Below are 13,292 nucleotides of genomic sequence, written 5' to 3' on the forward strand. Positions count from 1 at the left end.
ATGTAAATTAAATTGCATCTTATCATTTAGCATCGTAAAATTAATTATTTTATTTTACTTTACAGATTACTATTATTATTCAATATTATTATTTATTTACTATTTTTAACTTTAATTTGACCCAACTAGTATTATAATTCCATGAATGTGTTAATTTTCCCTCAAATAATTTCTAATTAATCCTATATTTGATAATCCAATGCCAAATTAGATTTATATATTTATTTATTTAATAGTCTATCATTACATACAATCATAATTATATATAACTCTAAATATTTATGTGGTACTTAATTAAACGTTTGGGGTGTCACATTTCTCCCCTTTCTAATTAGAAGTTTGTCCCCAAACTTGACGTACCTTAACTTTCGAAGAGGTGTGGGTATTTGGCTCGCATTTGACCTTCTCTTTCCCACGTAGCTTCTTCGATGCGATGATTTCGCCATAAGACTTTTACCAGCGATATGGTCTTATTTCGGAGAACTTGATTACGACGATCGAAAATCTGCACTGGTTGTTCTTCTTAAGAGAGATCTTCTCGAACTTCCAAGTTCTCATAGTCGATGACATGTTCTGGATCTCGGAGATACCGTCGGAGCATTGAAACGTGAAACACATTGTGGATATTAGATAGCTCAGGAGGTAGTGCAAGGCGATAGGCTACAAAACCAATTCTTTCCAGTATCTCGAATGGCCCGATGTAACGTGGGTTTAGCTTTCCGCGCTTTCCGAATCGGATCACTCCTCTTGTTGGTGAGATTTTGAGAAACACATGATCCCTTACTTGAAATTCCAAGTCTCGTCTCCGAGTATCCGCATAACTTTTCTGGCGGCTCTGAGCAATGCAAATTCGCTGTTGGATGAGTTGGATTTTCTCACTTGTGATTTGCACGATTTCGGGGCCTAACAATTTCCTGTCCCCGACCTCCGTCCAGCACAGAGGTAATCGACATCTTCTTCCATACAGGGCTTCGTAAGGTGCCATTCCAATGCTTGCCTGATAGCTGTTGTTATAGGCGAATTCCACCAAAGGTAGGTGCTCATCCCAGTTACCTTTGAGGTCCAACACGCATACATGTAACATGTCTTCCAACGTCTGGATTGTTCTTTCGGATTGCCCATCGATTTGTGGATGATAGGTCGTGCTGAACTTCAGTGTAGTTTCCAAAGCTTCTTGCAATTTATTCCAGAAGTGAGACACGAAAAGAGGGTCTCGGTCAGACACGATCGATATTGGGATACCATGCAACTGAATAATCTCCTTGATATATAAAGTGGCAAACTTATTCAGAGGGTACATGATTTTGATTGGTAGAAAATGTGCTGACTTTGTCAATCGGTCTACTATAACCCATATTGCATCATTCTTTGAAAAAGACTGTGGTAGCCCGACCACGAAGTCCATAGTAATGTGTTTCCATTTCCATTCAGGAATAGGGAGTGGTTGCAGCAGCCCTGCAGGTCTCTGATGTTCTGCTTTAACATGTTGACAATGCAGACATTTGGAAACATGGCTTGCTATATCTCTTTTCATTCCGGTCCACCAGTAGTGTTCCTTCAGATCATAATACATCTTTGTGTTGCCAGGGTGGACTGCAAATCTCGAGTTATGAGCTTCCTCCAGTATCTTCTTCTTGAGTTCTGGGATGTCGGGTATGCAAATTCGATTCCGAAATTTCAGTATTCCATTGCTTATAATGAAATCAGGATCAAACGTGTTTCCTTGTTCCTCGTACCTTTTCTTCAAGAGTTTATCTTCCCATTGGCGTGCTTTAATTTCTCCAATCAATGTAGGCTCCACGGTTACATTGGCGAGCAACCCATTGACCTTGCGGGAAACAAGAGTGCATGCCAAACTTCTCGTCGACTTTCGGCTCAGTGCGTCTGCCACCACGTTAGCTTTGCTTGGATGGTGATGGATCTCTATATCGTAGTCTTTCATAGATTCTAATCACTGCCGTTGCCTCATATTTAGTTCCTTCTGTGTGAATAGATATTTTAGACTCTTGTGGTCAGTATAAATCTCGCAAGTTGTACCGTAGAGATAATGACGCCAGATTTTGAGAGCAAAGATCACCGCAGCCAATTCCAAATCGTGCGTCGGGTAGTTTTTCTCGTGAGTCTTTAATTGTCGTGACGCATAAGCAATGACTTTTCTGTCTTGCATGAGAACGCAACCCAACCTATTGTATGAGGCATCACTATAGATTACGAACCCATCTGCTCCGGTAGGGAGTGCTAGTATATGGGCTGACACAAGTCGACCTTTTAATTCTTGAAAGCAACGCTCCTGTTTATCAGTCCACTCAAAGGGTGTGTTCTCCTGAGTTAGCTGGGTCAAGGGCGATGCTATCTTTGAGAAATCTTGCACGAAGCGTCGATAATAGCCAGCTAGACCTAAGAAACTTCGGATTTCTGGCACATTAGTAGGTCGTGGCTAGTCCACGATTGTTGTAACTTTTTGGGGGTCAACCGATATGCCATCTTTATTAATGACGTAGCCGAGAAAGTGTACACTAGTGATCCAGAATTCGCATTTCTTCAACTTGGTATAAAGTTTATGATCACGTAGTGTTTGTAGAACTATTCGCAAGTGTTGTTCATGGGTTTCTAGTGACTTAGAGTATATGAGGATTTCGTCAATGAAGACGATGATGAACTCATCAAGATAGGGTTTGAACACTCTGTTCATGAGGTCCATGAAGGCTGCTGGGGCATTTGTGACGCCAAAAGTCATGACGAGAAATTCGTAGTGCCCGTAACGGGTTCTGAAAGCAATCTTTTCAATGCTTTCCGTTTTAACTTTTAGTTGATGGTAGTGTCACGACCCAAACCCGCCCCTATGGGTTTAGCACCGTAACCGGCCAGTAATCCGAGATTACCGAAGGCCTGCTTAACAGTCAGACAATATTACAGAGTACAGGGGCATGGCGGAAGCCAAAACAGTAAATGAAAAATGTCCAATGAGCTGTGACAGTCTGTATGCAAAAAGACTTTTCATATGTATATACATGAACAGTATAGAACAGTATGTACAACATTTATAGTCGATCAGAATAGGGACCTAATCCCTGTTAGACAGTACAGTACAGTGCTATTAGTCTATACAGTTATTACAAAACAGATATAGAGACAGACGGGGGAAATTAAAACACCCCTAAGCCATAGCTTGGCAGGCTCGGAACCTCACAGTGAGGCACAGTGGTTGGCTTGACAAAAAGGGAGTCTAACCCACGCTCCTAGCTCCGGTCTGGTGCCTGTACAGCTACATATATATATAAACAGTGAGCTAAAGCCCAGTGAATAACATAATGCGTAAAGAGGTTAAGAATGAATGTCCTTACAGTATTGAAAACAATCATTTCAATCAGTATGTCAGTTATTCAGTCATTACAGTCATATGTGGTACATCCATTAGCATAGCAATATAGTAAACGGTAGGTCTTAAGAGACCGAACAGTCAATGATGGCCATCATATCAGTAAACAGTAGTGTTTCCAACATGGGAACCGACAGAGATCTCTGTAACAATAGCAGTAACAGTAACAGTAGTTGCTAAGGATGCCACAATACAGTTCACAATTAGGACATCATTCATTTAGTAACAGTATCATTTTAGAAAACAGTACAGTTCAATTACTCAGAAGATAATCATATTTGAACATATCTTTACACAATTGTTACTCACAGAGTTCTGGGCTACAGTTGAGCTAGAGCGCGCCCTTAGATGCAAACCCTACACAGTTTACAGGATGAACACACACTAAGTTCACATTCGGGAAAGTATAACTTAATCTCTATCTTGACTCGGTGCGGTTCTACATCTATATCCTCATTAAGATGCTTTAAACTAGGCCTAGGAATGCCTAGAATGGAATAAGGATGCAAAGATGCACTCTAAAAACATTTTCAGAAGTTTCAGAAAACAGGGGTCACGCTCGAGCGTCGATTACTCCGCTCGAGCAGATATGCAGACAAAGGTTTCCGCTCGAGCGCAGACTTACCCGCTCGAGCGTACTGCAAAACAATCAAAAGTGCTGGATAGGTGAAATTCACGCTCGATTGGGCGCTCGACACCCGCTCGAGCGTAAGACACAAGTTACCGCTTAAGCATAAATTACCGCGCTCGAGCGGACTTCAAAACAGTGTAAAGTGCTGGGAGCACGAATTTCACGCTCGAGCGCCAGTCACCCCGCTCGAGCGTGAGTTCAAAATCTGGAATTCCCAGATTTGAACCTCAAGCTCAAATTCAACTTCAAATGTAACAAATTCGATTCCTTTGGGCCCATTTCCTGGAAAACACTTGTAAATACATAGTATGACATGATTTAAAGCTCAATTTGTAAAATCAAGGCCCAAAGGTGAGGGAATTAAGCCCAAAGGTGAGGGAATTAAGCCCAATTTCAAACCAAACTTTCAAGAACATGATGAATGTGTAACATGCATGAATTCAACAACTTTAAAGCTTCAAAAGCTAGTTCAATTGAGCCAATTCTTTCCAAAACATGATGAAATCATGGACTATACCAATAATATGAACATGCATGTACCAAATTCCATGTAGTGAACCTCAAAATGCTAGGATATAAGCATGCATGCATGGAATGAGCTTCAATTCAACATATAAGGACCAATTCTAGGCTTAAATCACTAGAGGCTCATGAACCATGCAAGAATCAACTCAAATACACAATCAAGAAGGTAATTACTCTACCTTAAGTCTTGTATTCAAGTGTAGAAACTCAATTTGCACAAATCCTCTACAATTTCTTCAAGTTCTCTAGCCAATTCTCAATTGAACAATCTTCTCTCAAGACTCTCTCTCTCTCTCTCTAGTCGGTTGCTCTCAAGGAAAAATAGGCTGATGAAACGTTTTGTTGTAATGTAATAAAACTCAAGGTGTAATACAAGTGGCCCACTAGATGGCACTAAGGTAAATAAGTCCAACTCTTTCAATTTGGCTTAAATTAATCTAGTTTAATCATACCAAATCACATTTCAGATAAATATGCTATAAAATCATATAAATTCTAATGATCATGAAACATCAATCAATTTCTGGTTCGGCCGCCGATAAGGCCTTCAATTCGCAGTTTAAACATAAAACCTGAACAGATAATTTACCAAACGAACAGATAGAAATATACTTAAATGCGTATACTCAATCAATCAGTCAACTCAGAATATTCAATCAGTTCTAGATTTCAGTCAGTCAGTCAATTAACATGCTTAATCTCAGTTTAGCAGTAATCAGCGGTCAATCAGTGATCAGTGGTGAGGGTTGCTACAGGTAGCCAGAACGTAAGTCAATTTTGAAAAATACTTCTGCGCCTTGAAATTGATCGAACAAGTCATCAATTCACAGCAGAGGATATCGATTCTTGATGGTAACCTTATTCAGTTCCCGGTAATCAATGCATAATCTCATCGTGCCATCCTTTTTCTTTACGAACAATATTGGAGCTCCCTAGGGTGAGGTACTAGGCCGAATGAAACCTTTGTCCAAGAGTTCCTGGAGCTGAGTCTTCAGCTCTTTCAATTCTGCCATCGACATGCGATAAGGATTTTTTGATATAGGCTGCGTGCCAGGTTGGATTTCAATGGTGAATTCGATCTCCCGATCAACTGGAATACCGGGTAGATCTTCAAGAAAGACATCCGAGAATTCTCGAACTACAGGAATTGCATCAACGGTGGGGGCCTCTTTTTGTGTATCAATCACATAACAAATATAACTACCACAACCCTTTTTTAGAAGTCGTTGGGCCGCCATAGAAGATATAATACAGGAAGGGTTAGAAACTTCAGTCCCATCAAAGACAAGTTCGGGTTGGTTTGGTAACCTAAGAGAGACCTTTTTAGCTTTACAATCGATAGAGGCGTACGTGGTTGGCAGCCAGCCAATCCATACCTAAGATTACATCAAAGTTTCCAATGCGGAGGGGAATCAAGTCTACATATAAGGTTTTGCCTTTTAGGAATACAACACAAGATCTGTACACATCAATACTACAGACAGACTTACCAGAAGGAAAAGACACAGACAATGTATATCCTAATGGTTCGGGTGTTGATGTCAACTTAGCAGCAAAGTGTGGTGCAACAAAAGAATGAGTTGACCTAGAGTCAATAAGGACATGAGCTAAAAGACCACAGACAGAAAGTGTACCTAACACCACATTTTCGGTAACTTCCGGTTTTCTAGGTACCAAGGAGAAAGCCCGACCTTGGCAGTTTTGATCCTTCTTTTCTCCTCCAGGTCTCGTGGGTCTCCTGACTGGGCTAGAGGGGTTGGCTGTAGGGTTAACCATCTTTGGGCAATCCCTTAGCAAGTGGCCAAACTGTCCGCATCTAAAACATGCTCCCGTGTTTTGATGGCATTGTCCCCAACGAGTCCTCCCACAAGTGGGGCAATTTGGAATAGTGCCACATCGGGGGTTGGTAGGACCTTGATGGCCTGAGCTGGTTGTGCCCATATTCACCTTTTTTTGAGGTGCAACACCGGGTCTTCTATTATCCCTTTCCCAGAATCGCTTCTTGTAGCTTGGTTCTCCGGAACGCGAGGCTTTAATTCCCCTTTCTGCTATGTACGCTCGGTCCACCACTTCTGCATAGGTTAGTAATTTCAAGACCTCAAGTCTATCCTTAATTCCAGCATCCAATCCTGCTTCAAATTTTCTTGCTTTTCGAGTTTCATTGGGGATGACGTATGTTGCAAACCGAGCGAGTTGTGTGAACTTGCTCTCATATTCGGCCACCGTCATGGTTCTTTGCTTAAGATGTATGAATTCGGATGCCTTCTGTTCCCGCAATGAATCTGGAAAGTATTTTTCGTAGAATACTTCCAAGAATCTTGCCCAAGTCGTAATTTCTTCTTTGGCCAGAGTGAGAAGCCACAATTCCTGTGCATTGTCTTTGAAAGTGAAAGTGGCGAAAGTTACCTTTTGTCTCTTGGTGCAGGGTAGGGCACGAAAAATCTTTTCCATGTCTTTAACCCAAGCATCTACTACCATTGGGTCTGAGCCGCCGGTAAATGTGGTGGGTTTCAGATCTTGGAACTGTTTTATGTAACCGGCTCTTCTCGCCGTTCTGGCGTCCCATTGTTGATGCTAGTTTGCAAGGCTTGCAAAAAGCTAGTAACCGCTATTTCCATTACTCTTTCCATCGATTCAGTGCCACTAACTGATGACTTACTTCTATTACCATTATTAGCCATTCTACAAGTAATAAATGAGGCATTATATTCTCAACGCAGCATATATATATATATGTAGCACAATTTATATTTATATGAACTGCCAACATTACACATTTTTTATTTTTATTTTTTTACAATTCATATTGCATTAGTCAGAATATGTTAGTGTCTCATCCCTGTGGTAAACAAAAACAAAAGTCAACAAAAAGGGATTAGAACACATCAAGATCAGTATACAAAAGATTTTCTACTACCCAGATCTAGAGTGGTGGGTCAGATGGGCCGAAAAACCAGGGGAAATAGTGCTGCATAAAAAGCTCAAACTCCCACCCCAACTGGACTACACCAAAACACATCTATGCTACCTGGACCGTGAAAATGGGGATAGACCGTATATGACTCACAAATGCTTGGTCGACAATCCAGCCAGGTGTCTCAACATAAGACAGGTCATTATCAAAGTCAACATTTTGAATATTAATGATCTCCGGTGGGTTAGGGACTGTGGTGAAAATATAATCCTCGGGGTACACGTTCCCCCTCCTGGCTGCAAACTCTAGGGGTAGAGGGCCTATAATATAATGCGGGCGGTCGTGAGCCGGGGCGACGCCAAGGACGTGAGATGGTCCAAGAAAACGTCTGCGCGTATGGACAAGGTTGTGCCTCCATAATAAGTGTGGGACGTCGGTAGGGTCAACCTGGATATAAATTGGCCGACCTATCAACCGGCCAAGGCCTAGGTGTAATCCCCTGACTATTTCCTCGGAATCTCCCCAACCCTCAGGTGAGGCGGGGGCGGGGTGTTCGACTAAGATTTCATCTAAATTGATGGCCTGGAGGTCATTCCAAAAAGCATCATCAAGATAAATCTCTGACATCCCTACAACACTAGAATAAACGTGAGATTTTACACAGAAAGACTAACGGTGCAGGTAAATATTTATTATTATTTTATTTTATTTTATTTTTATTTTACTATATTTTTCTTAGCTATATAGTTTTATTTATAGATTTATTTATAACTTTTTAAACTTCCTGGTCAAATTAAAATATATATATTTTTTTGAATCGTTGCTCTGATACCACATTTGTCACGACCGAACTCCAGGGGTTTAGGGTTGGAATCGCAACTTACTAACTTATTCTTATTCGAAGCAAATTAAGCTGCGCAATCGAAAATAAAAATAATTAAATAGAAATTTTACTTCATTTTACTATTTAAGAAAGATGAAATACATTTCTAGGGTTTTCATTATTTCATTATTCAGTGATCAGCCCTGAATAGAAACAAAAGGGAGCAAAAATATAAAAAAAAAAAGAAAGATAATATAGTGATTCAACATCAGTCCATATGCAGGTTCCATTTTGTGGAGTTATGGATTCCCCTATATCTCGTCACCTGAAAGGGTAACAACTATAAGCACACAGCAGAGTGAGAAATATTATGCCAAGAGTGTAGGGAATACAAAATAACCATGGATAATTAGTTAGGCTAAAATATTTACATAATTTAATTTGAAATAACAGTTTATTTAAAGTGGCGGAATACAGAAATCATGTACATAAATAATCATAACCACGGTATAAAACAGAACAGAACAGAGGTCACAGAAATGACAATCAGAACAGAGGTCAATGGATCCATGACAAATAGAGGACCACAAAGTGGCCAAACAGAGGCTTATGGGTATTTAAGTCCCCCAAGGCGTGGGACTCCCGTGGTGATACTTACAAAACATAATTGTTTATAAGGTTATAGTCAAATATATTCTAAAATTTAAACAAACATATCCATGGGTTTCCTTTTAAGTAAATAGAGTTTAGAAAGTAACCCACGTAACTGAAATATTTATAAAACATAACTTTTATTTATATAACTTAATAAAATATAGCTTGTATAAAATAAGCTATGGTAACTCAAAACATTCGTAAAACATATAATGGTAAATTAATGTATAATATAGCTCACCTTAATTATAACTATTAGCCTTACTTTACTATCAGAACTTCCCTACTATAAGTTTCTTACTCTCAACTTACGTACTTCTCTCTCGGTTTTTCACTCTTGCTTTTTTACTTTCGTTTTTTCCTCTCTTAATTCACAGCACCCTTGTCTCTTATATACTGCTAACCGAGCCCTGAAGTGAATGACACGTAAAGGCCATCATGATGCTAGAAGATTGAGTTCTTAATTGTAGATTCAAATATGAGATTTGAATCTTTATAGATAAGTATAAATATTCTTAATGAATATACATACTTGGGCCTTTTTTTTTTTTTTGCTTGGGCCGAAATTCACAAAGCATTGTTGGGTCAATTAGCTTATAAATTTTCTTTTTCTTTTCTTTTTATTCATTTATTTATTTGTTTTGGTGTTAAGTTTTTCAAAGTTCCTAATGTAAATTAAATTGCATCTTATCATTTAGCATTGTAAAATTAATTATTTTATTTTACTTTACAGATTACTATTATTATTCCATATTATTATTTATTTACTATTTTTAACTTTAATTTGACCCAACTAGTATTATAATTTCATGAATGTGTTAATTTGCCCCCAAATAATTTCTAATTAATCCTATATTTGATAATCCAATGCCAAATTAGATTTATATATTTATTTATTTAATAGTCTATCATCATATGCAACCATAATTATATATAACTCTAAATATTTATGTGGTACTTAATTAAACGTTCGAGGTGTCACAAAAAATATCTTTTTTCTTATATAATATATAGATAGATATAGATATAGATAAAAGAAAGTGTTTTATTATTTGACGGGCCAAGTCGGCTGACTGTGAATGTAACACAATTAATTACACTATTTAGTTTATTATTTTTTGCACTGCTAATTGACAAATAAGTGGATCAATTTGAAAAAAAAATAAAAAATTAATAAGTGAGTAACATTAAAATAAGTTTGGAAAGACTAAATAAGTGCACTTTTTGACTTTTTATGAAATATGGGTTGGATTTGGGTTGGGTTTGAAGTGATGTGTTAGAAAGGTGATGTGACTTAAATAAGATGATGTGACTTAAATAGGATAATGACTTTTTGACTTTTTGAATTTTCTGGAGGATGCCAAACTTGGCCTGAAGATTGATTCAGATTGTTTGGTTGAATTTTAAATTTTCTTTATTTTTTTCTTTTAATTCAAATCTAGTTTGGTATAAATAAATAAAAAATAGAAATTCCAAAAAAAGTTTTTATGCCTTTCTATTTTTGGGGTGGAAATAATTTTTATTTTTAAGAAAAAAAAATCTAAAAACTCAACTAAACAAGATGATTAACTATCCTTAATTATGAGAGTCATTTTTTATATTGAATTATTTATTTTTATTATATATATTTTTTGTACTGATTGTTGTACTTATAGATGTATTGTTAGATTTGTTGGAAAATAATAATGATTTTTTAGCAACTTTAATTTGAAATTAAAGTGGGACCCAACAGCCAGTTGATGTGGGTCTAAGTAGTTTTGTATTATTTTAAGTGAGAAGATTGTAATACAAAAATAATAAGCTGAAACCATTGAGTTGTGAATGAGAATTGTCTCATAAAGTGAGTGTAATGACCCAAAATCTTTTTTTTTTTAAATAGCCAGTGTATAATTTAATTGAGCAAAATTTTCAAATTTGATTGTTGTGTAAATTCTATGCGAAAATAGTTTGGTTTTGTATTTTTTTAAAATAATTTCCGATCTCAAAAAATTATGAAATTTTTATATGTTGTTCCCATATGAGTCTAGCACGTTGGATAAACATTTCAGAATTATATGATGAGTATTTATTTTATGAAAATTCACAGACTGATTGGTGTTCAGTTTAATTTATAGCAGAATTTGAAATTGAGGTAGAGACTTTCTTCATGTTATTACATTAAGGCTATGTTAGAGTTATTTTGAGAAAATATATCATTATAAGAGGTATTGTATATATATATAAATATATATATATTTAGATTATTGTTTGGTAATTTTTGGAAGAAAAATTTTGTTGAAATGTTAAAAATGTTGGCATTTTGAGATTGATTTGGAAAAATCATTTTGTGTTGATAAATTTGCAAAAAAATCTGAAAATAAAATTTAATAGTTGTATGTATTGTATCTACATCATGTTATGATTAGATGATTTATTTTAAGAAATATAAAGTTGAATTTTTTTTATCTTTGATTTGGAATTTATTTTTGAAAAAAATAAATTAATATTGAGGAATATGGAGTAAATGCTTAAGTAGGAATTATAGAGTTGTTTTGAGATTAAAAACTCTAAAAGTGTTATATTCATGATATTTTATAAAAGATGATTTGTTGATAATTAAGTTATAAAAATGTGAAATGTGGACTTTCGAATTCATAACCTTGAAAATGTTATTCTTGGGCATATTTCATAATTTTCGATGTAAATATCATGTTGGTTAAATAATTTTAGAAAAAGTTGTGAAATTGTTATTGGCAGAAAATTTAGTAAAAATGTTACCTCTTTAAATATCTTGGCATGAAAAATGGTTATGTTAAAATATAGTTATGTTTGAGGGATGAGGCATGTGAAGTTAGATTTGGTATTATTAATTTGAAATTTTTTTAATATAATAAACTTATTAATTTAGTGGATTAAATTAGTTTTTGTTGAAAGATTATATCCGTTATGGTTAAAAGTGTGTTATTAAAGATTATACCATAACTTTTGACATAGTAGGATGTAAATGGTAATATTTAATAAGTAGGGATTTCCTTTGAGTTATATATATATGTTTTTGCAGGATCTAGATGATTTTCTAAATCATCCTTTGATTTATTTTGAAAATTGATTGTTGATTGAAGAAGATGAGAGATTTTTTTTAAAAATGGGTTTACTTTCTTGTTCTTTTAAAATAGAAATTGAGAGTTTTGAACTATGTGGATTGAAGAGAGATGTTTTTGGTGACTTTCTTTCAATAAATGAAGATGAATGGTTTTGGTGAGAAAACCTAGAAATTAGGGGTTTTTAAGAAAGATGTTGACGATCTTTGAAGATGTTGTTATATTTATTTTGTATGCCAAAATAAATGATGTTTGAAAATTTGTTTATTTGTTTACATAGAAATGATGATTTTTATAGAATATGAGAATTGTTGGAGTTTTAGAAATTATTGTTAAAAATGTTGATATAGTCTTGAAGTGACTGAATGGTTGAGATTACTCTATGTGTGAGAATTATGTTGTCCCATGGATGAATTGGAATAAAAGTATTTATATTCATCTTGATGTACGGGAAAGAAATCAACCTTCTCGTATAATCCTGTTGACCAAGTCTGCGCTCCTCCGTACGACGTCGCCTTATCACCTGAAAACACAAACGTGAGCTAGCCGGCGGGTGCGTGCCGGAAACCTCTCCGATGCCTATGTCAGCAAACTTGACAAATAGACAAAGCTCTGTGTATTCAGAAAGCAAAGTTGTGTGTTACCTCTCTCAAGGTGATGTTTGTGAGCTTTTATAGGTTTTGTGTGGCACAATCCTAGTACGACTTCTACTCCTCCATGCAGAGTCATGCTAGGATTCATACTCCTAAAAGATAATGCTTATCCTTTAACACTCCCCTTACTGCTTAAACCAAGTGAGATGGTTTTTACCATGGCCGAACTCCATCATGACCGAAGTAATCATGGCTATGTTGAGCCGCAGAGCAGGCTGAACTAACCTTAGTTCGGTTCTTCCTTTTACTCCTCCTTACCTCGGTCCTCTCATGTTCAACCCATGGCGCGTTCAGACCGAGCTACCGAGTAGCAAGGTTGTAGCCGTTCTAACCACAATACGCCATGACCGGACTAACTCTGAGTTGCTTCCGGGCAGGAGTAACTTTACATTTCTCTCGGGCCGGAGTAATCTTTTACCTTTCTTGGGCCGAAGTAATTTTACATTTCTCTTGGGCCGGAGTAATCTTTTACCTTTCTTGGGCCGAAGTAATTTTACGGCCTTTTTACCGAGCCCTTCGTACTTTGGGCCATAACGTCCATCTCATAGCTCGGTCCAATTTTCACCAAAATTACCCTCTCAATTGCCCCTTAATTCCATCTGCACAGCATAATTGGGATTACCTGTCTGTCAG

At 36.6% G+C, this 13,292-nt stretch overlaps 3 protein-coding genes across 3 annotated transcripts; all 3 read right to left on the reverse strand.

Moving 5' to 3' along the window:
• Positions 1–523: 523 nt before the first annotated feature.
• LOC145823061 (uncharacterized) lies at positions 524–1,942 on the reverse strand. Its single transcript, XM_082922042.1, has 2 exons — positions 1,511–1,942; positions 524–997 (listed from the first exon to the last, which is right to left on the reverse strand). Exons 1-2 carry the CDS (start codon positions 1,940–1,942, stop codon positions 524–526), a joined length of 906 nt encoding a protein of 301 aa, XP_082778168.1.
• Positions 1,943–5,467: 3,525 nt separating this feature from the next.
• LOC145823062 (uncharacterized) lies at positions 5,468–5,773 on the reverse strand. The gene has a single exon (XM_082922045.1). The coding sequence runs from the start codon at positions 5,771–5,773 to the stop codon at positions 5,468–5,470; it is 306 nt and encodes a 101-aa protein (XP_082778171.1).
• Positions 5,774–5,864: 91 nt separating this feature from the next.
• LOC114300835 (uncharacterized) lies at positions 5,865–7,013 on the reverse strand. Its single transcript, XM_028245723.2, has one exon. It carries the CDS (start codon positions 7,011–7,013, stop codon positions 5,865–5,867), a length of 1,149 nt encoding a protein of 382 aa, XP_028101524.2.
• Between the last annotated feature and the right edge of the window lie 6,279 nt (positions 7,014–13,292).

The sequence above is a fragment of the Camellia sinensis genome, chromosome 1, assembly GCF_055761805.1.
Source record: "Camellia sinensis isolate YWXY chromosome 1, ASM5576180v1, whole genome shotgun sequence".
Lineage (NCBI taxonomy): Eukaryota > Viridiplantae > Streptophyta > Magnoliopsida > Ericales > Theaceae > Camellia > Camellia sinensis.